The sequence below is a fragment of the Carassius auratus genome, chromosome 11 (assembly GCF_003368295.1).
Source record: "Carassius auratus strain Wakin chromosome 11, ASM336829v1, whole genome shotgun sequence".
In the NCBI taxonomy this organism is placed as follows: Eukaryota; Metazoa; Chordata; class Actinopteri; order Cypriniformes; family Cyprinidae; genus Carassius; species Carassius auratus.
Window position 1 is genome coordinate 13,918,062 of NC_039253.1, and position 14,465 is coordinate 13,932,526.

The window sequence follows — 14,465 nt, forward strand, 5'->3', positions numbered from 1 at the left end:
GTCATTGGCCATTTTTATTTTGACTGCAAACACGATCTGGATTTTGACACAAACACACATGCTTTATGGGGATATTCCATATAGGCGTAATGGTTTTTATACTGTACAAACATTATTTTATATCGCCCCAGACCTAAACCTTCCCATCACAGGAAACTTTCTGCATTTTTAGATTAAAAAAAATTAATAATTAATTCTGTATGTTTTATAAGCTCGTTTCCTCATGGGCATCTAAAAAATGTCAAGTGAGGCGAAGTGAACGCACACTTGAAGAGGTGCAAGTTGAAGAAAAAAAAAAAATCTACTTGAAAGAGAACAACTGCACACTCACTTAAGCGTAGGCTATTAGACCTAAAAAAAAAAACAAAAAAAAAAAAACAAGGTCAAAATCTACTGGTATTACTACAGATTACACATTTCATTTGTTATGATGTGTAAATGTCAATAATATTTACTTTTTTTTTTCTTTACTCCAGTCTTCAGTGCCCCACAATCGCACAGAAATCATTCTAATAATACTGATTTGTTAATATTTGCGAAAAACCTTATAAATTTTTTTTTTTCAGGATTTTCTGGTAGCAAGTTTAAAAGAACAGCATTTACCTGAAATAGTTTTGTAACTTTAAAAGTATCTTACCTGTCACGTTTGTGATCAACTGAATGCATCATTGCTGAATAAAAGTAAACTTTTTATATAGTTGATTAATATTATTATAATTTTTTTTTTAATCAAATGCAGCCTTGGTAAATAATGATTTTTAGCCTCCAGTATTTATAGCATTCAGAATTTTTAAGTGTGACCAGTCGAAAATATGTTCTTAGATGCATAATATCATAACAACATTTTATTTATTTATTTATTATACAAACAAGGTTTCTTTTTTTAAGCAATGCCACACAAAGCAGAAATCGGAGCAGTTTATTCACGTAAAATGCTACATAAAAAATGACCACAATTTACTACTTTGCCTTGAGATAGTTCCCACCAATCGTCACTAGATGGCAACAGAGGACCTTTTTTGTGTCATTTGTAATCTTTTGTTTTCTTCCCCCTCGCTCCACGATCTATTTATTTTTCTCTCAGGGTGGCAGATGGCATAATGAAAACAATTTAGTGCCAGAGAAGACTTTAATGAGGCTGCAGGGCATGTGTGCTGTGAATTCATCTTTGTGGCATGAAAGACTGTATGTGACAGGACTTGTCTCTCTCTGCGCATGTCCCCGGCCCGACTTACCCAACGACCCAGAGTTCACAGTGTTAAGTAGGTCAAGCTGAGCAGGTCAGAAGTGACGCCACCGCCTCTAGAGGAACACGTCATCATGCTCCTGAAGCTCACAGCGCACAGTTCAGTGTTAAATAGGTCAGTCTCAGCAGGTCACACACAAGCGATGTTCTCTGAAGTGTGTAAATCATAAATATTAATGAAAAGTAATTTTTTTACAACTTGGTGTTAAGGGTTTTAACCTAAATATGATGACCCTAACTAGAATTTAAAAGGCAGCTATATGTTTTCATGTATACAGACCCAAATTATACTATATAATGTAACGTTTTAACTATTCGGGTACTATATGATGTATTTATTTAATTATATTACGTTATGTACTTTTGTTGTTTTTCTCTAAACCTTTCCATTGACCCCCTTGCACTCATTTCATGTACAAATACCCAATTTATATTGTAATAATTAATATTTTTAATGGAAAAAAAATTACATGAATGTTTTCCCCAATCACTAAAGAACTGTACTTTTAGATGTGCTTATTCATAATAAATATTTTGTTCAAAATATTAATGTATTTATAAATAATTAAAAAAATTATTGTTGCAAATATATTTTTTCAACATTTGCATGGACCTGCTAACACTCCTTTGCAGCCCCTCGTTTCGTGTATACAGATCCCGTTTATATTGTAAACATTAATATTATGAATGTGTAAAATATCATTTAAAAAAATCCACTCGTATTGTTACATTAATGTTTTTCCTACTCACCAAAAAACTGTACTTTTAGATGTCGAAATAATAATAATAATAATAATAAATGTTATTTGTAATGCATCTTTTACAAACTCAAAACACTACATGCATAAAACAAAATAAAATCACAAATGTAATCTGAGCCAACCCATGCACTGCTTTATAGGTTAAAATCAAAGTTTAAAAATCAATACATGATTGAACCGGGAGCCAATGAATTTGCTGGAGTACAGGGGTAATGTGATGGCGTGAGGAAATGTAAGTCAAAACGTGTGCAGCTGAGTTTTGTATACACCGCAACCTCTAAACAGAACTTGCTGGTTCACCCACAAATAGAGAATTACAATAATCGAACCTTGATGTAAGGAAGGCATGAATAAGCCTCTCAGCATCAGAACTAGAAAGAAAGGGTCTAATGTGAGAAATAAAAGTCAGCTGAGCATCAAAAATCACAACTAAATAACCTGGGCAGGACATATTTGGGTATTGTCTGTATTCTCTGAAAGTTTAAAAATGACGACATTTATTAATTTTATATTAGTTTTAGAATAATTTAGCTTAGATGTATTTATTGAGAATAAATATTTTATTAAAAATAATAATATCAATAAATAAAATATTATTATTTTAAAATTGTTTTAAACAATTGTTTTTTTCATAAGTTTTCCTTAAACATATATATATATATATATATATATATATATATTTATTGTTATATGTAAAATCATATATATATATATATATATATATATATATATATATATATATATATATATATATATATATATATATATATATATATATTTTTTTTTTTTTTTTTTTTTTTTCTTTAAAAATTGTTTTACATGGGTTTTATTTTTTTGTTTTTCTTTTTCAGAGCCCATGCCATTCCCTAGCGGCCCCTCAGTTCTAGCATAACATTTAATGTTATTGACTTGCAGACACTGAACTAAAATTTGTTTAATTCTGTTTAATAAAACTCTTTTTAATTTTTTTTTTTTTCTGGTCAAAAAATAAATATACATTTCTCCCTTATTTACAGAAAAGACCCACAAGAATTTCACTTGGTGTAACAATCTTGTCAGGCATATTTATAAATGTTATTTTATATATTTATTTATTTTAATTTTATATTTTTTAAAAATGCATATGTCGTCAAAAATCTATTCATGAAATATTAAATTATTTTAACCCTAAATACTAATTAGTTGTAATTTTACATGTTTTAAATTTGCCACTATCGTACGTTTTGCCCAGTTGTCAGTAAGAATTTTTTTCTCATTTAAAACACAATCGAATTCAATATGCTCCCTTATTTTTTTTATATATTTTAATATTTAACATATTCTTTTAATTCTTATATAAATATTTTTTTACACAGAATAACAATGTTACAATATTTCAACCAAATTTTGGCATTTTATTATTTAAAAACTTTTTTGAAACCTTAAAATTAGACACTTAACTAACACTTATTGTGCTTTCTATGGACATAAAATCACTTTTGTAAATTGCTTTTGATGCGCATATCTCAAAGTCTTTGACCCATGCATATATAATATGAGTCTTGATAGGTAATCCACAGATCACACTGTGAGTCACTTTCTGTTTTCTTTAATAACATCATACATATTTCCATCCTTTTAAAAGTCCCTTACCTTGATTTTTAATGTTTCACATGTGCTGAACACTATCATATTTTCATTCTCATATTATATTTTCCATTCCTCTCCATTCTGTCTTAGAAAAAAAGATAATTGAGTTGAACATCATCACAGTACTGTATCTCTCTGCCTCCCTCTTCTCTCTGGCTGGCAAATTGTGTGTGTCTGGGACAAATCGGCAAAGCATTCGGATCTCTGTTTTGCATTAAGTTCCTCCACAGACCTTCGAAAGGCTCAGGTCTTTGGTTTAAGTTAGAGATGTGCAGATGATCTCTGGTAATTGTGGGGTGGAGGAGCTCCAGATCATCTATCTCAGAGCACCATCAAAGATCTCTCAGGATTTAAGTGTTTCAAAATATTGGCTCTCAAATGGAATGTGCTTGGAAACAGCAAACGGCAGACCTCTTGAAATAGGTCTTAATTTGCGCCTGTGTGTATCCTAATTCTGTCCATGATGTACAGTGAAATGGAAACAAATACATTCCCAGTGGCTCTGTTCCACATAAAGCCTGAAGAGCATTTTATTGCTTCTGTTGATGACTACGGAAATGAGAAATGACCATTTACAGATCTAGTAGTTGGTTGGAATTGCTTTTTGCCTAAAATAATTATGGAAATACATCCAACTGCTCAGTAATTGACTAAAACGGGCTATTCAAAAGTGAACATATTGTGAATAATTTATGCTTTGAATGTTATATTACATAAATAATGACTGTTCTACTGTACGGTAGTGTATTATTACATGCATATTACATTGAATTATATCATGACTGGGAAACCTTTTTGCAAAGCTATTTTCTTTCTGCTAATGGCAAAAAGGCAGGCCTGGAAAATTCTTGTGCACCGCTGAAATCTTTTAATGACTGCAGTAAAAACATTCGTATTTTTCCACATTCGCATGCATTAATACAAAGTTTCTTTTAATTTATTTATTCTAAAAATATTTAAATAATATCACATACTGCCTTTGTATTCGTTTTTAATATATATTCTAACATAGCATTTATAGGTCTTTCAGACATACATACATACATACATATATATATATATATATATATATATATATATATATATATATATATATATATATATTTTTTTTTTTTTTTTTTTTTTTTCTTATAATGATATTCATCATCATCAACATCGTCATTAATTTATATAGTGGCTTTTCAAAAGTCACTGTACACACAACAACAACAACAAATTATAATCAAAATAATAATCAAAATAATATGTATTCAGTAATATAATAAAATCAATTTACAGAATAAAAAACAATCTGAGAATATGGAAAAGAACGAACTGTGTGATTTTAAAAATTATATACTGTACATGTTGAATAAATTTCATATTTTGACACACACACGCGCACACACATACACACACACAAAAGAGCAAGTGAGTTAAAACTAAATTAATTATTAACTTACCTCATGAATTTACCTTTTATAAATGAGTTTAATTTCAGGCAAATGTCCCCAGATAAATCCAGGCGCACGCTCCAAGTTAACATTCAGAGTCCTGGTGACTCTGGGCTCAGGTCTCCACGTGTAAGCAGCTGCTCTCACACTCCGTCTCCTGCAGTCTGGATCTACACTTACACAGCAATCTGGCAGAAAGCTTCCACACCTGACCAGTGTTCATGTCATAACTGTCCTAATGATGAAGAACTGTGAAAGTGACCTGTTTAAAACGGCTCCTAAGTCTTTTTCAATCATAACTGCAAAGTTGAAATGTAAGTAAGAAAAGGAGAGTAAGATCACAGTAAACATTGTTTATTATTTACATAAACATCAAAGGAGAGTAAGATATACAGTAAACATAATTTACATAGAACATACTAGCTATTCATTTATACTAGCTGAATTTTAAGAAATAATGACAAAATACAAAATGTCATGGAATCATTAAATATTCTTTTCAAAATAACATTACAATGCATTTAACAAAAAAATAAAAAAAAAATACTTTTGACACATTTCTAATAATCATAAACAAAGATCAATTTAACTGAGATTCAAATTTGAAATGAGATAAAGACCTTAGTAAGGTTTGATCATTTAAGGAAATAAAGATAATAAAAAAATATTTTAAGACAACACTTATGAAAAGTATTTTATAAATTATATATATATATATATATATATATATATATATATATATATATATATATATATATATATATATATATATATATTAGTAGTTACATTCTGAAATCATTTAGTAAAATTTCTATTATATATAGCTTTAAATGTGACCCCCCCCCCCCCCCCATATTCTTTTTGTAGTATTTTTACAGACACAAATATCAATATTTACATTAATCATTACTTTTATGGCATGAAATGAAAACTTAAAGTAACATCAGGGGTAAAACTTTCTAAGCAAGGCTATAATACTTCTGTTTATTTTTTCACACACCATGATTTTAAATGAGTAATATTTTCCTGATGTGAAAAGCTGTCATCGTGAGCTCAAGTGGTCTTTTTGAACTGCTCACGCTGTAACGGTTCCCTGTAATGGTTCATTTGAATGGCGTTTCTAATATTTGACTGTATAATATTTGTACTGACAGAGTGCAAATATGAGAAATGTTAGGGGATGTGGAAGTAAGTCTTCCCAGCGTGGGATGATTCAACTAAAATATACACGAGCAGAGCAAAGCCAGAACAAACCATCCGCTTTTACTTGTGATAGATGGATATTCACAGTATGACGTGGCCATCAAAATCACCCCAACGCTTCAGTTAGCTGCACACGCCACGGCCTGGAAAGCTCACTGATTGCACTTTGATTGACCTAATACTCCTTTAAATGTCTGCAGATCGCATATGTGCAACAATGAACATTAGCGGCCATTCAAATAAGTGAATCGCAGGACGGCATGCATGGCCACTGTTTACATAGATTTGCAGTTTCCGTATTTCCTTAGCATGACCACAGCATGATCTTTTAAAAATTCGATTCGAAAGCAATGATGTGTGAGCGCAAACTATTCCGGTTAGCAAGCGCCATCGGCGTCACGACCATGAACGAAAAAGCAAAGGGTGTTTCTATTAATCTAGAGATTTCACGTCGAGTCCGGTCACTTTCATGTGCGTTTCCAGTGAAAGCCGATCGTTGGGTTTTTGGTCGTGTTCTGTTGAGGGTCTGGCGCTGGTGCTGTTCCCGCTGAGCCCGTGGTGGCAGTGGTTAACAGGGCGTAAAGGAGGGGGAAAGCAAAGGCGGGCGGGATTAGACGAGAAGAACTGTTGGATTGCCAGCGGGTTGCTCACTGAACTCCTGAACTCCCACTTCTCCTCGCAGAGGCTGCGTTTTTTTCGCACGCCAGTCTCGGCGAGGTCAGCGAGAGGTCGTGGGGCTTTCACACATTGGCCCGTTAACGAGGCCTCCGAAGCAGGGCGAGCTGTGAGGAGACACTGAGATCCGGTCGGAGGGAACAGCAGGAGGGGGAACGCAGACAAACCCAAACACCCCACAGGAACATCAGCACAAAGGATGCAGCATAAAGGCCGGTCCTGTGAGGAATGATTGGGGCGTGTAAATGCCTTCAATGTGAAGTTTCTAAAAAAGGTATTTGAGTTTACTCCTGTCTTCAGGGTAATTCTACCTCAGTTTAGCAAGTTGACGAGACTGTAATGAGTGGGAAAATAAAACAACAGGGTCTTTAAACATTTAGAGTAACATTCCTAGTTCAGTAGAAATCGCTAGTAATTTCACAAACGATTACAAAGAAACAGCAAGGTCGTTGAATTAAACACGAAATTGAAAGCAGAAAGTGTTTTCTTGTAAAATGCACTGCACTAATCTTTGTTTTATTTAACACTTTACTGTGTAAGTTAAGCTCGCTTGTTTTCTTTTCAAAATTGAGGTGATGCTGAGGCACTTACGACACAAGTGAATGAGGCCAGTCTTTGGAAAATGTAAAAGCAATTATTATATACAAGCACTTCCATTACAGTCAAGAAGATACATTTCAAAGAAGAATTAAAGCTGTTTTAATTATTATTTATTTATTTAACTAAGCAGGCTTTTCACACTAAAACCATGTTAAATGAACATTGCTTTACTATATTTATTAAAATAGTATTTTAAAGGGAAAATTCTGTCATTAGTTAGTCTCATGTTGATCCAAACCCGTAAGCCCTTCATTTCATCTCTGGAAAACAAATTAAGATATTTTTGATGACATTCGAGAGCTCTCTGACCTTCCATAAACAGTAGTGGGGTTCCACGGTCAAGGCACAGAAACGTAAAAAGACGTCATTAAAATGGTCCATGTGACATCAGTGGTTCATTTACAAAGCTACGAGAATCATTTTAGTTTGTATATATATATATATATATATATATATATATATATATATATATATATATATATATATATATATATATATATATATATATATATATATATATATATTTCATGTGAAAACAGACCAATCATTCATGATGGAAATGATTTATTTTAGCTTTAATTTACTTTCGTTATTTTACTTGACTTTTTTTGTACATTAAACAGACATTATACAATCTTTTTTCAATCAATAGGTTTTTAACAATAAAGAAAATAAGTGACAAGTGGTAAACAACATTAGGCCACAAACTCTGTTGACATAGCAAAAATGTACTGTATCTCAATAGTTCTTTAAATATTTTGTAGCCACTTTTATCTGAAGCTATTCAGCCTATAGATTTATAGTATTATGCACTGCTTGGGAATGCAGCCCATGACATTGGCAGCACTGGCACAATGTGCTATCAGGAAAATAAACAGTGAGGCTAACACACACACAAACCACAGAACGCTCTATAACAGTTGTATCTCATTTCATGTTTTAATGAGGAGAGTCAAGTTGGGCTTTTTTCAATTTTTAGAAAATAAACCAATAACAATATTACAAATAATGAAATTGTTACATCATTCACAGGGTTACAGTCAAATGTACATTTTATACAGTGAAACAGGACCTTCCATCTCTGTCACAGTGGTCCAGGTGGGCAGTGAGGTCTGCCGCCCTGTGATGGAAAGCAGGGCTGAGAGACATGGGGACGAATGCACTACTGCCTTCCTAACACCAGAGGGTGCTGCGGCCCTACAGGCACTACAGCTCTATTCGGGGAGCCATTTTCTATCCAAGAACTTCCCACCATGTTTGAGGATGCAGGCAAAAATATGGACCAATGAGAGCAAACCAGAGCCAGCTTGTATTTACGTTCACAATCGCACACAATCATCATAATAACGGTTTTGCATTGGTATTAAGCTCCGGCGGTAGCTACGAGCATATGCTGTTCACAGCTTGCTGTCACCAGCTTTCAACAAAAAGCTTTAAACGGTGCACGGGATCACATCTTTGCTTGCCAGAAGGAACATTTGCAGTTCGCATGTCCACATAACGGCAGCTTTTTGGCTATTTTCACAAGCCATCTGAACCAAAAGGGTCCTGGGTATTAAAAAATGTCCACATGCCATCTTTCCCAGCCCTTCGTATGAAAAAAAAGAACTGTGTTGTGGTAGAAATGATGTGTTTAAGGTGATAATCCATGTGAAAAAAAACAATAAGAAGTGCTTAAATCACTCAGCATGACATTCTTTCACTCTCGACGCCACGTCTCATTTGTCTGTGGTCTACATAGTGTTCTGTGAAACGACAAATGAGAGAGGGAAACGTATGAAGTGATTAGTCCCCTACCGAGAAACAAACTTGAGCGGTTAAAGATGCAGTGGAAAAACAGAATTACATAAGGCCGCCGTGCTGAAATATTTCTATGTAAATACAGGTTCGTTGAAGAGAATGCGTGGCAAATGTCAAGCATGTCATAATCTTTCAACATACCAATATCTTAAAACAGAAAGGCTCATTGGTCGTTAATGTTCCTTCGGCTCTCTCACTGCAAAGTGCCAGAAACTCACGTGACCATCAGCGCCAAGATGCAAGAAAAGCGTCTTTTTGCAAATAGCGCAGGCCCGTGAAACTGTGCTTATAAAACGCCACATTTCACTGGAAGGAAAAGAAGATGAGGATCAGGAACACAGGATATCCCTTCAGCACTGGATTTCACTCAAAGCTCTGTTAATCCTGTGCTGTTAGGCTGATTTAAACACGCTGTAACTTGTGGCCAGCACCTCTAAGTATTGCTGAGCTACTGCCACGGGAGTCTCAACCTCTGCAGGCGTACTGCAGCAGTGTGTGTGTGTGTGTGTGTGTGGATTCCGGAATGTGTGCGATCTGGAGCTTTGAGTGACAGTGATTGTCCTAGGAGGGTGAAGCAGAAGCGGTGTTATTCTGAGGAAGACGAGGGATTCAGAACCTTAGTCTCACAGTGCAGCAGTGACACTGAGAAGCCATTAAATATTGAGAGGATGTGCTGGACAGACAGGTACCATCACCGCGAGAACATTCTTCAGTCTCGATCTGTCTCTCACCTCTCTGACTCGCTCCAGGTCCCAACCAGCTGCTGAAAGCGACTATCTGCCATGTACAGTACACTATGAAAATGGATGATTTTTACATGAATTACTTGTTTTTGTCCATTAAGAATATTTTGTCAATTGCAAAACAGAAGTAACGAAAATGTATTTATTTTGCTTATCTGTTATTTTAGTTTACACTATTTTACTTTACAACCATTTTATGCCCTTCAAGGGATAGAACATAATGTTAATTGCTTAATATTTATTTCTATAGCAGCTTGATAGCCTCACTAACATACACTACAATTCAAAATATTGGTGTCATGATTTATTTTCTTCAGCAAGCACACATTAAATTGACAAAAAGTGACTAAAGATGAAATGTTAATTCTGTTCATCTAAGAATCCAGAAAAACCTAACATGTTTTACAAAAAAAATATGCTGTTTTTGTAACTTTAAAAAAATCCTTTTTGAGTAACAATCAGCGTATTAGAATGACTTTCTGAAGGATAATGTGAACTGAAGATGGAGTATTTGGCTGCTGAAAATTCAGCTTTACCATCACAGGAATAAATAACATTTTATAATACATTAAAATTAAGGTTGTATATTGTAATATTTTACAGTAATGCTTTCTTCATTGTATTTTTAAACCAAATTAATCTAGCCTTGATGAGGTGAGCTTGAGAGACACGTTTAAAGAACTTTTAAACGATACTGTAACTGCATATTAAACATTTTGGCTGTGACTGTGCTGTGCTGAATTTTCGCTTTCAGTGTGGACGGACAAATCACACGTCGCTGGTTAGGACAAGGTGTTAAGCCAAGATGAATTTCCTTTCTCCCTGTATCCTCCTGCTGGTGATAAAAAAAAAAGTTACCAAAAATGACTGAAAAGCTGAGAGCTAAAACTTAAGGGCCATTTAGTATGTCAAGTTCTAAGGAAGGTAAAATCCTACCATCTTTCTGGACACAGAGGAAAGTAGACAGTCATTTCTCAAGCCTTTATCGCTGTGTATTTCAAGCCTTAACACCTGGGATGGCCTGTCTGCTGAACGTTGTTTCATGTCCAATCACTGAACAACAGAACCTTCATTCTAATGGAAGCATTATGTAATGGGAAGAACAGAGAACGGCCAACACCATCTGGTTAGAACTTCATTAGCACTCTGAGATTCAGCCAATGGACCTTACCTACACTGAACTGACCTCACAACACTGCATGGTTTTTAACACAGATGCATGTCAACCCTGAGGTTATGGAATAAAGCGAGCCTCTCGTCAGCTGACAAAGAAGTATATCGTTAACCACAGTGACCGTAATGCTGGTACATGGACATACATGCACATGCAAACACACTCGCTCACACACAGACACTCCAGCATGGATGAAGATGCTTCCGGCCCATTCATCTCTACGGCTGATTCTCATCTCTCAGCCAGTACTAGTACGAAACGAAAAGGCCCAAAATAAACATTGACAATAGCGACTCCCAATTCAGTTTCAACAATACATTAAAAAAATAATATGTACACTAAAATCCAACACAGTTTTGAGACAAGCCTCTCTGAGGGGGGAAGTTTCTGCTTTAGAATATTATTATACAAAGCTTTATTGTTCTTACATCTATGGAGGTGACAGATCTCAGAAAGCATTGTGGAAGTACCATACCATGGAGAACGGTGGGATGTTTTTTTTTTTTTGTTTGTTTGTTTGTTTTGTTTTGTGTGTGTGTGTGTGTAAAAAATATAACATATACACACTAATTTACAGCTGATATTGTTTGTGATTTTTTTGTTTTAATGTCCTATGAAACTCTTAATTTCAGCTTGGCGCCAATTGGTGAATGTAACCATTTCAAAAATGTAATACAATAACAATATTCTCATATAAAACTATGCTTCACAATGAACAATCACTTCCCTGTTATGAAAATGTCCTCTAACTGCATACTTTCAGATATTAAAACCCCTAAACACCTTATTATAAAACATTTTTTTTTTTTTCTTTAAAGAAATGGTTTTGGTGGCAAAAATATAAGCATATCAACACAGTGATCTGCAACGTGTATCAAATCCAAGCTTCCGGTGAAATCATAGTTTTGCACCACACGTGCTCCGCAGCTCCATGTGCTCCATTCCATGCACACGCAAACACACACACGCACACAGCAGGGATCCAAACATAAAAGTAGAGCGTAGATGATGTGAAGACCACACCATACGTGCACTCGGTATCCTTCACTCTAAGCAGTTCAAGGAAAGAACATGCTGAACAATTTTGTGGGGGAGAGTATCTTATGCCGTCTTTCAAACTAAATCATCTTAGCCCATGACAAAAAGGAGGGAGAATATAAAAGATGACCCCCCTCAAGTCATATACGGACACACACACGAAAGAAAATCCATCAAATGTCAATATAGATCCATCTAATACTGAAACTGAAACTAAATGTTGGACTACATCAGGCTTGTACTGACGACCTCACAAGTGCATCTGATATGTACAGGACAAGGTACAAAGAGATGATGCTCTATTTGGAAGGCTCTTATGACATCTGTAAAATGTAAATTTTTTCTTCCCTCCTAGCAATGAGGAATCTGCACCACAAATTCAACACTGTGATAACTATTTTGACTTTTTTTTTCTCCAGTTGTCTGTTTATGTTGATGTAGATTAAACTGCAAAAAATTATCATTTTTTTCTTCAAGGCAGTATTGACTGCCAAAAGGAAGTCCCATTTCATGGTTTTCACATACTTTTCCCTCGGCTGTCAGCGAGGGGAGTGGGATTAAGGTTCCGCAGGTTGTCCCCTGTGTATCCATTGAGCAGACAGTAAGTATTTCTATTCAAGATTTTCCCAAAATATTAGAAAGAAAATCTCAGAAGCATGTATTGTGTTTTTTTTTTATCTCCTGTTTCTTCATTGCCCTTTTAAAGGGTAGCCTTTTGATTCAGTCCACCATATTCAGTCTACAATTTTACAGCAATCTATATATTTTATATAGATTACTTGTGTTTCCATAGCTTTAATTTTTTTTTTTTTTACAAAAACGCTTTAAAAAAATACTAAAAAAAAAAAAAAAACAATTGGAAGGAAAGTAAGGAAAATTCAAGGGAAGTAGGGGGTGGAGCCTATTGCTGGCAGACTGATCGGTCTTCCTGTGATTGGTGGTAGCTAAAGCTAAACGATCAGGTGTTGTGACCATATTTTCCAGACACAGCTTTCCCGAATCGAGCCCATTAGGGTGTCTGGGGGTTAATGGGGAATTCAGATAACACAGATGGAGAACGAGAGTGTTTCGGAGGAGGGGGCAGGTGGATATCCTAGGTGGTCCAGAAGGAAAACAGGCTTAGGGTCTGTAGTGGCTGCCCCATCCCTTCATGTTGGCCCTTCGCCTCCTCCTCTTGTCCTCCTCCCAATCTAATCGGGACGCATCGTCAAACCTCTACCGATTGGATCTGGTTCATCTGGGCCCTCATCATCTGAACACTGTTGAGGATCTTCTTCTGGTGACCCGCTAGTGTCACTCCGACCCTGAGAATGTCCCTATGGAAAATACACATGAACAGAAAGAGGCAAGATCAAACATGTGCACTCAGAAGCAGATACCATAAAGCTGTAGTAATACATTTTTATTCACTGGCTTCAACACATGATGCCAAAGTAAACTGAGCATGTTAGTTCAAGATTGAGTAACCGGTAATTTCCTTTATCCCTATCATCCTCTGTTTGTTGCACAATCCAAGCGTCTTTGAAACAACAACACTTCCTTTGTTTTCAAGCCGTGTCTGGTTTGGTCGGGTAACAGCTGAGGTGAGGAGAGGAGAAGAATCTAAGCATACATGTCTGTGGCTCCCATTTCAACTGTGACTGACAGTCAGTAACAAAGATGAGAAAATATACCTACAGTATGTTTATTTTTTATTTTAAATCCATACAGTTTATAATCACTAAATAAATCGCTATTTATAATTCATTTTGAAGAAAGACAAAGAGGATAATAAAGAGACTGAATACTAGGTCTGCCCCCTAATAGTCGATTAACATTTGGTCAACGAGAAGAGGCTTGGTTGACCAAAATTGTATTAGTCGCTTAGTTGCAGAAAAAAAAATAAATAGACAGGAAGTGGTGAGGTCACACAGTCCGTGACGGACAGATCATTAATGGCTGGTCTTTGTGGTAGTACATCGGGCAGGACATCCAAAAACTTGCATATCATTCATTGACCTCAAATATGGCTTAACATCTGAAATATGTTAGTAGCAGAAACTTGAATGTCCATTCAATGTTAACCTAGAAAAATGTGCTCTATTCAAGTGTCATAGCTGAATAGTATCTAGCTCACTGCAGGACAGACGGAGGAGCCAGAGCGCTCACTTGCTCTTGAAATAC

The 14,465-nt window shown here is 35.2% G+C and overlaps 1 protein-coding gene across 2 annotated transcripts in view; it reads right to left on the reverse strand.

Moving 5' to 3' along the window:
- Positions 1-11,028: 11,028 nt before the first annotated feature.
- Positions 11,029-14,465, reverse strand: part of ephb2b (eph receptor B2b) — a 132,204-nt gene continuing 128,767 nt past the window's right edge. For both annotated transcript variants that reach the window (XM_026275556.1, XM_026275555.1), the window contains exon 16: positions 11,029-13,618. In XM_026275556.1, the coding sequence (XP_026131341.1) occupies positions 13,510-13,618 (109 nt within the window). In that variant the 3' untranslated portion in view covers positions 11,029-13,509. The remainder of the gene's footprint in view (positions 13,619-14,465) is intronic.